This window comes from Primulina huaijiensis, chromosome 14 (assembly GCF_012295235.1).
Source record: "Primulina huaijiensis isolate GDHJ02 chromosome 14, ASM1229523v2, whole genome shotgun sequence".
NCBI classification, from domain to species: Eukaryota; Viridiplantae; Streptophyta; class Magnoliopsida; order Lamiales; family Gesneriaceae; genus Primulina; species Primulina huaijiensis.
The window spans coordinates 3,246,137-3,260,800 of record NC_133319.1 but is presented as its reverse complement, the minus strand read 5'-3'; the positions used below and the strand labels follow the sequence as shown (position 1 = coordinate 3,260,800).

General features: G+C 36.3%; 3 protein-coding genes across 5 annotated transcripts; 1 reads left to right on the top strand and 2 right to left on the bottom strand.

The window, feature by feature from the left end:
- Positions 1-1,030: 1,030 nt before the first annotated feature.
- LOC140957867 (uncharacterized) lies at positions 1,031-1,760 on the top strand. The gene has a single exon (XM_073415269.1). It carries the CDS (start codon positions 1,112-1,114, stop codon positions 1,547-1,549), a length of 438 nt encoding a protein of 145 aa, XP_073271370.1. The 5' UTR covers positions 1,031-1,111; the 3' UTR covers positions 1,550-1,760.
- Positions 1,761-4,389: 2,629 nt separating this feature from the next.
- On the bottom strand, positions 4,390-6,709 carry LOC140957397 (exocyst complex component EXO70B1-like). The gene has a single exon (XM_073414629.1). The coding sequence runs from the start codon at positions 6,450-6,452 to the stop codon at positions 4,569-4,571; it is 1,884 nt and encodes a 627-aa protein (XP_073270730.1). The 5' UTR covers positions 6,453-6,709; the 3' UTR covers positions 4,390-4,568.
- Positions 6,710-7,574: 865 nt separating this feature from the next.
- LOC140957032 (sorting nexin 2B-like) lies at positions 7,575-13,402 on the bottom strand. 3 transcript variants are annotated; one of them, XM_073414081.1, is made up of 5 exons: positions 12,277-13,395; positions 11,891-12,100; positions 11,104-11,355; positions 9,523-9,624; positions 7,575-7,919 (listed from the first exon to the last, which is right to left on the bottom strand). In XM_073414081.1, exons 1-5 carry the CDS (start codon positions 13,273-13,275, stop codon positions 7,839-7,841), a joined length of 1,644 nt encoding a protein of 547 aa, XP_073270182.1. In that variant the 5' UTR covers positions 13,276-13,395; the 3' UTR covers positions 7,575-7,838. The 3 variants fall into 3 exon arrangements, with proteins under 3 accessions (XP_073270182.1, XP_073270183.1, XP_073270184.1); XM_073414082.1 differs by having other exon boundaries at positions 9,523-9,609; positions 12,277-13,392; XM_073414083.1 differs by lacking the exon at positions 11,891-12,100 and having other exon boundaries at positions 12,277-13,402.
- Between the last annotated feature and the right edge of the window lie 1,262 nt (positions 13,403-14,664).

The window sequence follows — 14,664 nt, the reverse complement described above, 5'->3', positions numbered from 1 at the left end:
ATATTCAGAAATTATGAGAAAAAAAAATACAAATTGTTTCCAGTTAAATACAGATTGTAAGATTCTTGGACAAAACCCTCCCCCGATTCGCGATGCCGAAACAGGGGAAAAAATTAATTAATCGTTCTACCAATAATGCTTCTCAATGTTTAATTTCGGGATATTTTAAAAAATTCAAAAGAAAATGTTTGTTAGTTATAAAGCGTGTGTACGTGTGCATCGGTATTTGCATTTTATTATTACAATTATTGTAAAGCTTAAGGAAACAATTATTATCAATTTAAAAAAAATGAGCCTACATTAAATACAGCTGTGAGGAACTATATATACGACTTAATATATATATATATATATATATATAATTGGACCCTATGCCCATAGCAATCAATTGCATTTATGGTGATCTTTATGGGAAATTAAATTTTATAGTGAGTCAAAAACTTATATTAATAATTTTTTTAAAAAAAAACCCATTTACCCAAAAATGAAAGGAAAATAAAATATGCATGTAAAATTTTTGAGAATGTGTGCATATGAACACATTAGAATGTCCACTTCTATGCAATAATTTAACCAAGTAAGAGTAGGTTTTTTGTGAAACTGTCTCACGAATCTTTATCTGTGAGAGAGATCAACCATACCGATATTCACAATAAAAAGTAATACATTCAGCATAAAAGGTAATATTTTTTCATGGATGACCCAAATAAGAGATCCGGCTCACAAAATACGACCCGTGAGACCGTTTCACACAAATTTTTGCCACCAAAGTAATGAATTTTTTTAAAAGTAATTTAGGATGGATTCCATCACTCTTGAATTGAAGCATTTGAAGTTAATTAAGCTCGATTAACTCATGATCAATGCCATTACATGTTAAAACTACAACGGATGAACAATTATATATTTAATTAACAATAATTAACCCGCAAGGGCAATTTAGACACGTCGCCTCATATTTAATTCAAAAAATCAATGATTATTACTATATATATATATATATATATATATACTCCAATCCACATTCAAATTGGATCTCTTGTAAAAATAAGAGAAACGGTAGCAATTGTTGAATTTTCTCGAAATCCGGGAGTAAATTGGAATTCTGATAATGGGAAATAGCTTGAGGTGCTGTTTGGCTTGCGTCCTTCCATTCGGAGCACTGGACCTGATCCGGATAGTTCACTTAAACGGGTACGTGGAGGAGTTGTCGGGTCCAGCCACGGCGGCGCAGGTGCTGAAGAACAACCCGAATCACGTTCTGACCAATCCTACCTCCCAGGACGTGGGTCGTCGGATCTTGATCCTGTCACCTGAGTCCGATCTCAAACGGGGATCCATTTACTTCTTGATACCCACATCTTCTTTGCCTAAAAATGTCAGTAACAAAAAGAAACTGCCCAGCAGCGGAAAGGGTAGCAATATTTCGCAGAAAGATGTAATTATCAGCAATGATTTCTCGAAGGAAACGGGGAAGCGATCGTCCTGTAAACGAAAAGCCAATGTCGGAGTTTGGAGGCCTAATCTGCACAGCATTTCCGAGGATTAAGAATCGACCTTTTTGGGTTCACTTTTAAGGTATTTATTTAATTTTCTTTGGGACCGACATTGTTTTCTTTTTTGCCTTGTGGATAGTATTTTGGCTTAAACTTAGTTTTCACCAAAATAATGTGTACTAGAGAGAGTTGCGAACCATCGGCTTGTGCTGTGCTGTGGTTCGAACTATTGTAAAGCAATGGTTTTTCCTCTTTCTTGTAACATTTGCATTTTGGATTCAATAAAATTAATTGTGAAAGTCTCACTGTCCTTGCGATTGGGTCGGTGGTTTCGAGGTGGACTTTTTTTTCTTCCAAAAGTTTTACGATATTATCTACATGAGCAAGAGGTTTTTTTTATCGAGACGAAAAGATAAATCGAGAGATGTGTACATGAATATGCAACAATTCGATGAAGAAGACAACAAACACCGACCTGCATAACGATAGTATATCGTATGTATTTAATTTATACATAGATAGAGTAATGCGTTCTTCCCAATTGAAATAATCAAGATTTATCATACATGGTATCATGGTTTAGCTGGCATGGATGCGATTGAAATGTCCGAGATGTTTATTATATTAATAATTAGAATTAGTAAATATTAACGTACAAATCCAACAAATCGATTATAAATCATATATTAAAAAATAAATAAAATTTACAAAATGTGGAAAATTTCTTTAAATACAACATTTGTTGTTTAAATTTTTTGTTAGATTAAGATACTCTAGACATTTGTAAATGAGCATGATAAGTTAGCTGTATGAACTAATATTAAAAAAATCAAATTAATAAATGATACCTCGGGCCGAGGATGGGTCCGGCCCACTCTCGTTAGACCAGACAATTAGTGGCCCAACGTTCAAAAAACCAGGAGGTCAGATTCATGACGCAGCATAACGTAAGGTCACCTCATATTTGTCAGAACGTTTTAGGAGGTCATCCGAGAGATCATCACAGCCGACCTCCCATGTCCACGATCTCGTCGATCAGAGAGGGCCGACCTCTCTCATGACTCATCCGACCTCTCAAAAGTTACCGAGCCGACCTACCATATCGTGGAATCGAGTCGATTGGAAGTGTGGTTGCCGAGCTCCAAGAGGACCCAGATTCTCGCAAGGCTCACACCCCAAAGAGCCTCTATTCGGACTTCAACGGGTAGCTCATAGAAATCAAGCCCAAAAGAGTAAGGCCCATTAATAATTTAACCAAATCTTACAAGATTCTGATGATATAAATATACCAAAATAAAGACTCTATTTTTTTCTTATAAATACCAGGTTTCATTCATTGTTTATTCATTCATATATTTACATCATCTCAGCACAGACATTACTCTCTCAGTTTTCTGTTATCTGACTTGAGCGTCGAAAGGGCTACGCCGGAACAACCTTCCGGCCTCCTTCTAACGTTGTTATTTGTGCTTCCAGATTTCGAAAGTCCGATCCGAACTCTCCAAGTGAAGATTCGACCTCCGAACTATCATCCCGGATTTCAGCGACATTAATAAAGATTAGACAAAAATGAAAGAAAAATGCTTCATTGGGTATAAAAATCATATCATTCGTAATTATTCATATTTAACATAGGGAGTGTTTATTTATACTACGAAAAGTGTTAATAACATTTCATTTCAAATTTTTATTTTTTTTACATTTACAATACTATGCTCAGATCTTTCTTCTTAAAATTTGAAAGATCGTCTATTCTTTTAAAAATCGCATAAATATAAAAAAATTATATAATGATATTTGAGGTATAAGATAACAAAGAAATCTCAATGTAATTAATTCGTATTTATTGTACGTGTGCTGTATTAAATATTTATAGGTTCTGAATCTTAAATGGATTGATTTTTTATTTACAAATCTTGAAGTAATTTTGAATCTTATTTAAACATTCAATCGATAACAAAAACAAATATTAAAACTTCCAAAGAAAGATAAATATCAAAAGAAAATAACAAAAGCTATATATATATATATATATATATATAGAGAGAGAGAGAGAGAGAACAAAATCTTATTCTGACAGAAAAAAGAAGAAGAAGAAGTCCAATCGCCGGCCCTATACAGCAAAGCAAACCATTTTTGATAAATGGCATTATTCATTCTCCACATGTCACGAATTAAATCAATTTGGCCCACAAGCTTTCATTTTTGGTGCTTTCCTGTAATTGATCAATTAATTAATAATCATCTCTCTAAATTACAATTTCTCTTGATTGAACAATCAACTAATTAACGCGATCTATCTACATTTACAGAGACACCAAATGTCCAAAATGATGGCATGCACTGAACTGTACTTTGAATTTCTATGTACGAATCTCATTTGTTGACGTTAAATCAATAGATATGCATAAGGTGGCAATGCATCAAACCATATTTGTATCTTGGAGATACATGGAAGGGGGTGAGGCGCTGCCATGCACACAGATTCTAGTTCTGCTCCTAATATCAAAACTTCCATCAGCTAAAATAAATTCAGTGATGTTACCCATCCAATTTCAAAACTCAGCGCATACAAATATAATGTGGAAGCAGCACCCTAAGAAGAAGCGCAAGAAATACACAAAAAATTTCGGCTACTTTAGCAAACTATTTAGTGCCTAAAAACCATCAACTTGTGATGAATGGAAAAGTTCATTCAGCTTTAGCATTTGAATGCTGAATTAAAGTTTTCTTGGATATCTAGAATATATTCTAAAATCATATTTCGATTTTAATCATTAATTTATTTGTAGATATAGTGAAATGATATAAATCAAGGGAAGCTTAAAAGAGATTTAGTTATCTGAAGGATACATGCTTTTATGATCGAACAACATGATCTTGTGCTGTCTCGTGTCCTGAATTCACTATATTTCTACTACAAATCCTATAACAAAAATATACATTCCAATTCATGATTTCAAATATAACAGACAGGTCGTGTAAAGACTAAAGAGCGTATCTGTCATAGCAGATCAATTCACAAAATCACTCAAAACTTATAGTTTGGAAGCAACTAACTACAACACGAGCTTACTTGCTTGGCTCTCGTCTTATTCCACTGCCACTCTGAAACAACTCGCCAATACGAGCCTCAATATCCTCCACACTATACCTAATATGTCTATCTCCATGCTTCCCAAAATCAACTAAGGCCTGCAATCTTCCTATAAAATTCCGGTAAGCCGGGATTAAACTCCCACGAATCGAAGCCCTCAACTCCTCTCCCAAATACTCATCCACAATCACCCATGTCGATTGAGAACTGCATATCTCCTCAAAGTATGTGTTGAATAAATTCAGCTTATCTCTTAAATTCTTGGGTGCTACAGGCGACAGAGAGTTGCTATCAATCTTAAGAACAGCCAAAACTTTGCTCCATGTACCTCTTTGATAATTCACATGATATTGTTTTATTTTTGCCTCATGTTTCCTTATCCAATCATCGCCTAACAGTGTCCCCAAGTCATTATCTTTCACTTTCTGTACAATATACCTGCCATTGTTCATCATAAATACAGAACTCAATGTCTTGTCCCGGTAAATCTTGGACTTGCCCTCTAGGTTACTCTCCAAAAACTCCATAATCCATTCCATTCGAACAGCTAGACTTGAAGAGGAGGACAAAACTATATTGTCCCTTTTACTGTACTCAAAATTGCTACTATGAGGCCCAACGCTTTCCTCGAAAATCTGTTCTAAGGTTCGCCGGGACCGGCATGCAGCACGAAGATAATTCATCACATATCGATTCATGGGATGTACACCCCCGCCAGGAACAGCAGCCTTTACCGGGTCCCGACGGATCAAATTTTCCAACTCCATAAACACACCTCTGATAGCTTCCCCTAGTCTTTTCCAGATAGTGATGACTTCATTTCTTAAAGTTATACCGTACTGATCAGAAAAAATAAACTCAAATTCAGGCATCAAGTCACTTACAGCTTCATAAACATCCAGCACCTTGAACAACCTCTCGGGTGCCCGACTCCCTATAGCCACTGCATCCGCAAAGTTCAGGAGCTGAATCGTAGAACCTCGACAAACCTCCATAAACGAAAGGTCCGCTGCGGAGGAGAACCCCAAGAAAATGCGATCACACAGGCGCCGCTCGCTTGGAAAAAGAATCCTGAGAGCAACCTTAATGGCTTTGACCCATTTCTCAATTTCATCTTCCAGCTGCGCCCACTGCATTTTCTGAACCTCGTCGATGCTCAGCTTCTGCAGACCCAGTCTAGAAAAGCTCTCCTCCAAGAATTCCCTCCGGTAGGTGCTGTACACGTGGGAGCATTCCTTCAGATACCCCGCCACCACCATCCTCTTTGCGATCTCATGCAAGTCCCCTATAGTACCTGCCGGCAGCGCGTCGATTATTATGTCGTAATCCGTGACGGGCTGCGCCAAGGGGATGAAATTATCGTCATCTTCCACAGAACCGTCGTCGTCGGAGTAGTAGTAGTCGTGATGATGAGCTGACTCGCCGCGAGTCGAGTCGAATGAGTCGGCCCCGCGTTCGACGAGGGTTCTGAACTCATCTTCCAAGCGAAACATGGATTGCTGAAGTAGATCCTCGGCTCGGTCGAGGTAAGAGGAGATGTTCTTGTCATCGGCTAAAGGTGTCCAATTACGGACGGAGGCAATTAATTGGTCGACAGAATCAAGAAAAGCCGAAGAATCGGCAGAATTCGACCATATGGATCGGTCTAAGGAGATGTAACCGGAGATCTGACGGTCGAGAGAGTTGAGTATTCGTTCCACATCGCCGTCGGAGAGCTTTTCCGTCAGCTTCTCACGCAATCTTCCATCGAAGTTGGAAAAAATCTTAATAATATCGTCAGTCATGGTCTCCGTACGCCCAAGAGACTTGGCTATCTGGCGAGCAATAGCTACGAGCTTCTCCTCGCCGTTATCCGCCATTGCTGGAGCTTCAATTACTCTATGTATTCACCTGCAATTGCGAAAAAGGAACAATATGAGTCCGAAGGACGTTGGGAAAGAATAAAGGGTGGAGTGGGGCCCACGGGGAAACGCGGTTTCTTGGACTGATTTTATGGGTGAAAAAAGACGGGCATTAAAGCCGAAGTAGAAGGGGATGATGGCCCATAAAGAGAGGAGTGAAGGAACAAGAAAGCATTTTGGAAGTTGAGCATTTCGCTTCAAATTTTGGCTTTTATTATGTTTTATTCAAAAACCCTCTAACGACGCTGAGTAAAAAAACAAAAAAAGTGATGGGCGTTAAGTGAAAGCTCACATATCAAATTGCAAGAGAGATGTTGATATTTAAATGGGCGCAAAATAACGCATTTTAAGATCATTGGCTAAAGTCAATAATATCACAAGGGAATTAGAACGTTATATTTGAAATCAGAGCGATTTCGCGTGAATTAGGGATGTTAAACCAAATCTCGTAGAGGAAAGTGAGGTGAAGATCTTTAGACGAAATCTCACGTCGTTAAATCACGAAAGAGATGTTGATCATTTAAATGGACTGTAGCAACATCTTGTGACATATTTTAAATTCTTGGTGTCACTGTCTAAAACGGACGTTAACCCAAGTGAGCTGAACATTTACAATAAATTTCGAGTCTTTCGGATATTTGTTTTCGAGCATGAATTCAAATAGTTTGCAAACAAGTTCGAATCTTTCGAGCTGAATTAAAACTCGATCTTTAATTTGAACCGAATTCGAGCCAAAAATTTTTAAAAATTTTGAGTTTCGAATCGAACTCGAATAGAACTAATTCAAGCCTTCAAATTTTAGTCATATTCGGCTCGATTTAGTTCGATTATATCTCTTATATCCCCATGTTTTTCATAAACACTTCTTTTCCTAAACAGATTTAACTAGAATGAAACATCACTCCAGAAAATAGACCTTTCAACATTGGAAAGAACAAATCCATTATCAGAAATTAAAAGATAAAGAAAAAAACAAATAACACGCATCATGGCAACAAAAAACACCTCATAACCCGATTAAAATAATAATATTTTTTTAAAAAAAACCCATAACATTTCCAGTAGCATAAGACTGTAAGTACCAAAGAGTATATCGAAATGGTTATTGAACTCAATATGGTTGTCAAAAAACGTATATCCGTTACACATGACGGTTGTGGTGATTCACAAACACCACTTGCGTCTAAAAACAGAACTTATTTCGGGTTTCCACCAAGAACTTGTGAAAGACTCGAATATCTTTTTCTATAAGAAAAATTATCTTACAGCAACTACATAAGAGCTGTGTATGCTACCTAAAAAAACAAAGTAAAAGTTCAAATCCGCGTAATATACCGTTCATTTTTACATTCTCTTTTTAGCGTACATAGTCGTCTGATCTGCCACTTTAACCCACTCATTCGCAATTTTTTCTGTGTATGCTACCTGTTTGATCACAACAAAAGGCTATGCATAAGGGATAGGTACAGTTAAATCAAAATGAGATGTATACATAATACTTGAGCAAGCTGCATTTTCGACAAGCTGGCACACACGAATAACAAATGAAACTGTTCAAAGTTCAAACACATTCACAAGAAGCAATTTACGAATTGTGTTGTTCACATTAAATAGAAATGAAGCTCTACTTTAAGATTTTAACTAATTTTATCATGACTTGAACTTTTCACGTATGCAGCATTCCATTTAAACAAGAAAACAATTAATTTCTTGGTGCCAAAATAGAAGATGGGGAAGAAAAGTAGATGTGTTCATTTTATTTCCGATAAATAAACATAATTGAAACTGGATTTGGGAATCTTGCCCTTGTCATGGATTCTTCCACAAATTATAGAATCCATCCAGATGGCACAGAAAACACGAATATCAAGCAAATTTTATCTAGGACATCACTACCAAAATGATATTATCATCTTGTTTCAAGATTGGATCACCTAGATTCAGAATATAATAACTGACTGTCTTAAAATGGATACATTTTAACCATTAGATTAGATTCAGTTCCACAAAGACATGGCTTGGCAGAAGCGGTGATAGAATCTATCTAGCAAAAAGTTGCGAAGTCCACGGAAATCAAAGTGTAATTGCACATCAAAGAATCACAAAGTACAAGAAAGCCAAACACATTGAAGCGATGGTCCATTTTACTCAAGATGTGATATTAACCGCTCGTTGATGTGTAGACAGCCAAGAAAGAGGATAATCCGGTAGTAGGATTGACCACTAAAACTCCAGCATAGTCTAAAATTATTTTGCAGCTTGTTTGCAGCTTGAGGAGACAGCATTTGGAAGATCATGGAGATAATATGGTCCATACAAGCAGATATGAAGATTATGAGATACCTCAACCCAAATTATGTTCCATTTTAAATTTACATAGTTTTAAGTAAAAGAGGCATAAAAGCCCTTCAGTTTGTGAAGCAGAATCCTGCACCAATAGGACATGACACTATACTATTAACTTTTCTCTGGGGTATGCCTACAAAGGAGTTTCCTATCCCGCCAGAGTTGGCCAGTTGGGTTACAAAAAGTTAGGGTTGGAGTGTACAGAATATCAGTAATCTATAGTCTCTGGTGGATTCATTGTCTTCTACTCTCGCGATTGGAGGAGGATTCACTTTGAACAAAACCAATTCAAGTATCAAAATTTTCCTTTTGTGATTGCATCCTCTGTCATATTTCATTATTTTGTAAAATTTCATAACAAGTAGCAAATAGATTATAAAGGGAAAGGAAATGCTCCACCAGGAATAAAAGATGTATAAGTGTTTTATATGCCTAGCATGCTCTTAATTGACACTCATCACATTTTATGTGACAATGCAAAGATTGATCCTACCTAACTACATTGATATAAGCAATTTAATTGTTACTAAGACACATATCAGAGTAACTCATTAGGTATGAATCAATTTTTAAATTCACAATACTATGCTCCTGGTTGAATCTCATCTCAAGCCATAAAATTCGAGTTTTCTTGCCAAGCATTTGCCAGAACCAGTATTTACTTTCCAGGAAGTGTAAGTACCTGGGTAGTGACAAATCCTGTAAGCATTTTAATGAAGTCAGCCTGTCTTTCTTCGTCGAGCCTTTGGATTTCGCTCCTATTATTTTCCTGCAAGCTCCCAATCTTTAAGCATAAAAAGGAAAGACGAGCAAGAAGAGAGTGTCGATCATAAGTAAGATTCTTCCCCTTGCCAAATGTGGCCAGCGGTAACTTAATAATCTCAGTATTTTTTATATAGCGATGAATTTATTGAATCTATAATTCAACAAACAAGCACATCTGTAAAACAACAAAATTATCCACTATCATTTCTATCACACCCATTTAGAGAGAAGCGGATGTGGCATGATGCAATAGCCACGTTACTAAATTACATTTAGCAACAACAATACCTGAGAAAATAGCTAGAGAATTATAATATCTACCTTTCTCTTCAATTAATTCACTTAAAGATCAAATAACATATGATAAATGTCCACTTTTATGTTCCGGGGGAACCTTTGTTAGGATAGTGAGATAAATGGGGTACAAGAAAAGCCATCAAAGTCAATAACCTTGTAATTTTAATATTTTGGGAATAGATGAAAAGGATACATAATCTCCACACAATCAAGTTAGCTAGGTAAGAAAATGTTCCTGATAGTTTGCAACTTGCAAGTCTTAAAAGTTGGCGAAAATGGTAACTCTTTCAAATTGATTCCTTCTTAAACCCTCAAGATTGAACATTACTCATTCAAAACACATTACTCATTCAAAACAAACTCTGTGCACACTCAACCGAAATTTTAGACCGGATCCACCCTAGGAGAAAAATACCAAGTCCAAAGAAATCTAAATTAAGTCTTTGACTTGGAAATGATACAGGTCCAATTCTGAAAATTCAACCAATTCAACATCTATTTGTCGATCTCCTGACAAAAGCTAAGAGAAGGCAAGATTGCAATTCATCAGGTAAGGGCATGGCCAGAAACTATCTGGTACCTCTTCTCAAATATAAAAAATACACAGGAAATTAAAGATCTGAATGCATATGAAAGGACAGCCCGGAGCATATTTTTTTTATATTCAGACGGACAGACACATGGTTACTGAACAGATACTTGTGAAGCACCGTAATCTGAATTAATACAACCACCTGAATTAGCAACTGTTTATGAACCAAATGGCATAACAGGAAGAAAGGATAAAAACTAGTATGGAACTTGTTTAAACAACTTAAATCTCCAAGGCAAATAATCGGGAGAAAAACAACTATAAGTTTACAACTACGCGATCAGAATGTAGATTGAGATAAGTAATCAAAAGAATCCCATCGAGAATCAGTTATTGGACAAATATTTATATTTTTCCGGCACAATCATGAAATAAAAAATCAACTTTCATGCAGCAAAGGCAAAAGGATTCTCGAAGTTATCCACAAGTTCAGTAAGTGACTCTAAAATGATGGCTAAAAACTCAATGCATGAGATGTTTATATCCAAAATACTCAAAAAAATAGGTGCTTCATTTTTCAGAATAAACAGCCTACCAAATTAACAAGAAATTGTATCTACTAGTAATCTAGTTCACACTCTGCCAAGCCATGCCTTTAACAATATGTACCTTGATCCGTTCGTATTCTCTGATAGCACAACTTTTAGCATCGTCTGTGACTTTAATGGCATTATTTAGCTCTTGAAATTTACGGATCCTTGATTTGTCAGAGCCAAATAATTTAGAGGACGCTTTTTCTGTTCTCAAACGCAAGGAATGCAATTCAGACACAAGCGTTTGCAATGTCAATAGTGCATTAGAACGGTCAGAGAATGCATTGTGCACAGCGAACATCAAACCCATGTATTCTTGCAATGTTTCCTGCAAAATTACAGAGGAAGGGGTAATTGCCAAAAAATAGATACTAATGGAAAATTATATTCGTCTCTCTCTGTGTGTTAACCCGTGCAAAATTGATATGTACACTTATTCAACGCTTTAAATTTTTGATAAACCAATTCTTTTTTTTGGTTGTATTGTTACTTGAGTAGACATTTAATTCAGCGTTTTAATTTTTTAATAAACCAATTCTTGGTTACACTGTTACTTGAGTGGACCACACACGTATAAAGACTTTCAAGGAGAACTTATGGTAAGAAGGCGTGGATACAACTTCCAAGGAATAAATCACCAAATTATTATTAAAGAAGCAACATAAAGGGAGTGAGATAATCCGGGTGCTATTTGGCAAAAATTCATTCAATCGGCCAGAACTAAACGCTCCCATGTCTCAAGTTCAAGATTACAGTGGGCTTCTGAAATTTGATTGATTAATCTACCTGCACCCAAAAAATTATTTCCAAAAAAGGCACAAACTTGTGACAAAGCTTACCCAAAATAAGAATTCAGAACTTACCAAATGTTTCACGACCTGTAAATTAAGTTCACGGTACAATCTGCTAGATTTGACGGCTGTAGTGGCAACATTTTTTATGTCAGCAGCCCTCGTTTTTTGAGTATTCAGTTCAGTATGTTCACTCTCAAATTTAGTTAATTTGATCAAAGTTAGCCCTAATTCTCCCATTGTATCTCCTATATCTTGCTGTCCTTTGACCAGTAATTCAGCCTACCAAATCATAAAACAGAAATATTAATCTCACAGAAATGTCGTGGACAAATTGTGTATAAATAGCAGTCAATGCAAATATGCATAGTAGCTTTTGCGTAACATTATCAACCTTAAAAATACAGGTATGTAATCATCACATTTCACATCCAAAAAAAATTAGAATTTCTACTAACCTGTTTCGATGTGTTTGAAAGTTGCTGCTCAAGTTCCAATAGCTTCCCTTTCTTCTCCAAGAATTCCTTGTCATCCACCTCCAAAGGAGACCTTGAGTTACCCCAATCATTGGTAACAGATTGTTTCAATTCCTTCAAAAACCTCAGCAAATCCTTCCCGTTTTTAGCAGGTTGCACCACCTCCTCAGGCTCGATCACACTCGTAGACTCCCCAAGCAGCTGCTTGGGAAGCCTCACTGCCCCATCCAGCACTCTCGACGCCACATCGATGCTTGTGGGCAGTGGCAATTTACCTTGTACTGTCAAAAAAACCCTCAACTCGTCGCACTTTCCAATAACGGGATGTCTCGCCAACCTCTTCAAGTATTTCTCCAATTCCGCTCTCCTCTGCTCCACAAACTCCTGTTTTTGCATTACCTGACTTTCCACTAAACTTTTATCAGGCCGAGGCGGAATAAAAAGCCCCCGGTAACCGTCGCTCAACCGATCCGACAGCGTCACCACGTCTTTAAACCTCCTCCGCACGCTGAAATCCGAACCTCGGTAATCTAAAATATCCGTTTTCGTGGTGATTAGATAGGTGACATAAGTATTGCCACCCGGAACAATCGAATTGGAAGATTCGACCTCCTTTTGCGGACTCGAAACCGTGATTTTCAGATACTCCGAGCTGGAAGATTGAGATCTAGGAGAAACCGTTGATTCTTCCTCTAGCATGCCATTAACGTTGGATTCTGAAAAACCGTCGTGAAACGAGCTGGATATAACGTCGGCGTACGAAGCAGATTCCAGCGGTGATCGTGAACCACGAGGGGTCAGGATCAGGGGATCGGAAACTTCGGCGGTAGTGACAGTGGAAGACGGCGGAAGAAGGGGGTGTTCGACGGCGGGGGTGGAGGATGAGAGGGCGGTCACTGCACTGCGGTAGCTGGAGTAGGATTTGGAGGCGGCAACGTCGTCGTTGTAGGGATAGATGTCCCCGAGATAGAGGTCTTCCATGTGGTAATTTCAGTATTTCTTCTTCTCCGTGCCCGGGAGGGAGACGGTGGTTCCGGCTACCCCTGCCACTGCTAAAATCTCATAATATATGGAAACAATTTGTAAAGAGTTTTAAAAAAATTATTACAGAATTTAAATATTCTTTGAGAAAATAAATTTTAAGCTTAGTTTACTTTTTTTAAAAAAATTGATTATTTATATAGGTGTCAAGATGTAGCAGTGTTTCTATATATATATATATATATAGCTATGCTTGTTTGATGAAATAATTTTATATTATAAGTGCTACTAGGATCAATTTTTTGGTTTTGGTTTTGGTTTTGGTTTTGTAAATATATAATTCGATATCATAGTTTTTTTTTCTAAAATTTCATTCGGTTTTATACAAAAACAGATGAATGTTGACTCGAAATTAAGAATTATTTAAAATAGTAATATAAATATATTTTAAAATAAAATATATTATCTTTTTAGTTAACTTTTTAAACACCTTCAAATTCAAATAAATTAAATAAGTTACACATGAATTTGACATTTATAGATACTACTTTTCTAACACCACATGATTAAATAAAATACATAGGAAATATTTAGTTACATTGTTCATTAATTTATTAATAATAAAATACAAATAAAAAGTAAAATAACTAAAACATATTAACATATAAGAAACAAATATATCTCTACTATTTTATAATATTCGAGAGATCTATTAAAACTGGTCAATGGAGGACACCAACTTTTTTTTTTCTTTAATTTACTATTAATGTTATGATGACGATGATTAATGTCATATAATTTACTATTAATGTTATGATGACGATGATTAATGTCATATTCTTTACTATTAATGTTATGATGACGATGATTAATGTCATACTCTTCCCTTCTCACTCCACGTCCTTCACCTGCTCAGTACTCACTCCACGTCTCCGAGAAAATGCTTGAAAGGAAACTTATTTATGCTTTGCTTCTTTGTAAAAAAATTGCGCCCTTGAAAAACATGCATTTCCAAAACTCTCACTCCCAAACACAAGAACACAACGTTCCCACTCTCTCGGTTCTAGCTTCCATTGATAATTTATTCTTCCGCTTCCTTTTCCATCTCACCTTTTTACGTGTAAAAATCAATTGTAGGCATAAAAAAGGAGAAAATAGAACAAAATATCTTGAAGATCGTTTGCATATATGTCACACGCGGCCGGAAAGCGATTAAGTTTTTTCCTCTTGAAAATTCTTCTTTTATTTGAACTATTCTTTTTAAAGGCAAAAGAAGCTTCCAATCGATTATTTCTTACTCTGATTTATTTTCTCTCTTACTTTTCTCAGTTGCAAATCATCTTTTTTAAAATTCAATGATTGTTATGTTATCTTGCACTTTCTTCAATA

Coding starts and splice junctions, on each gene's coding strand:
- LOC140957032 (XM_073414081.1), bottom strand. CDS start 13,275: ATGGAAGACCTCTATCTCGGGGACATCTATCCCTACAACGACGACGTT. Junction 12,101..12,276: donor TTTCAAACACATCGAAACAG/GTTAGTAGAAAT, acceptor ATGATTTGGTAG/GCTGAATTACTGGTCAAAGG. Junction 7,920..9,522: donor CAGGATTTGTCACTACCCAG/GTACTTACACTT, acceptor GTGATCAAACAG/GTAGCATACACAGAAAAAAT.
- LOC140957397 (XM_073414629.1), bottom strand. CDS start 6,452: ATGGCGGATAACGGCGAGGAGAAGCTCGTAGCTATTGCTCGCCAGATA.
- LOC140957867 (XM_073415269.1), top strand. CDS start 1,112: ATGGGAAATAGCTTGAGGTGCTGTTTGGCTTGCGTCCTTCCATTCGGA.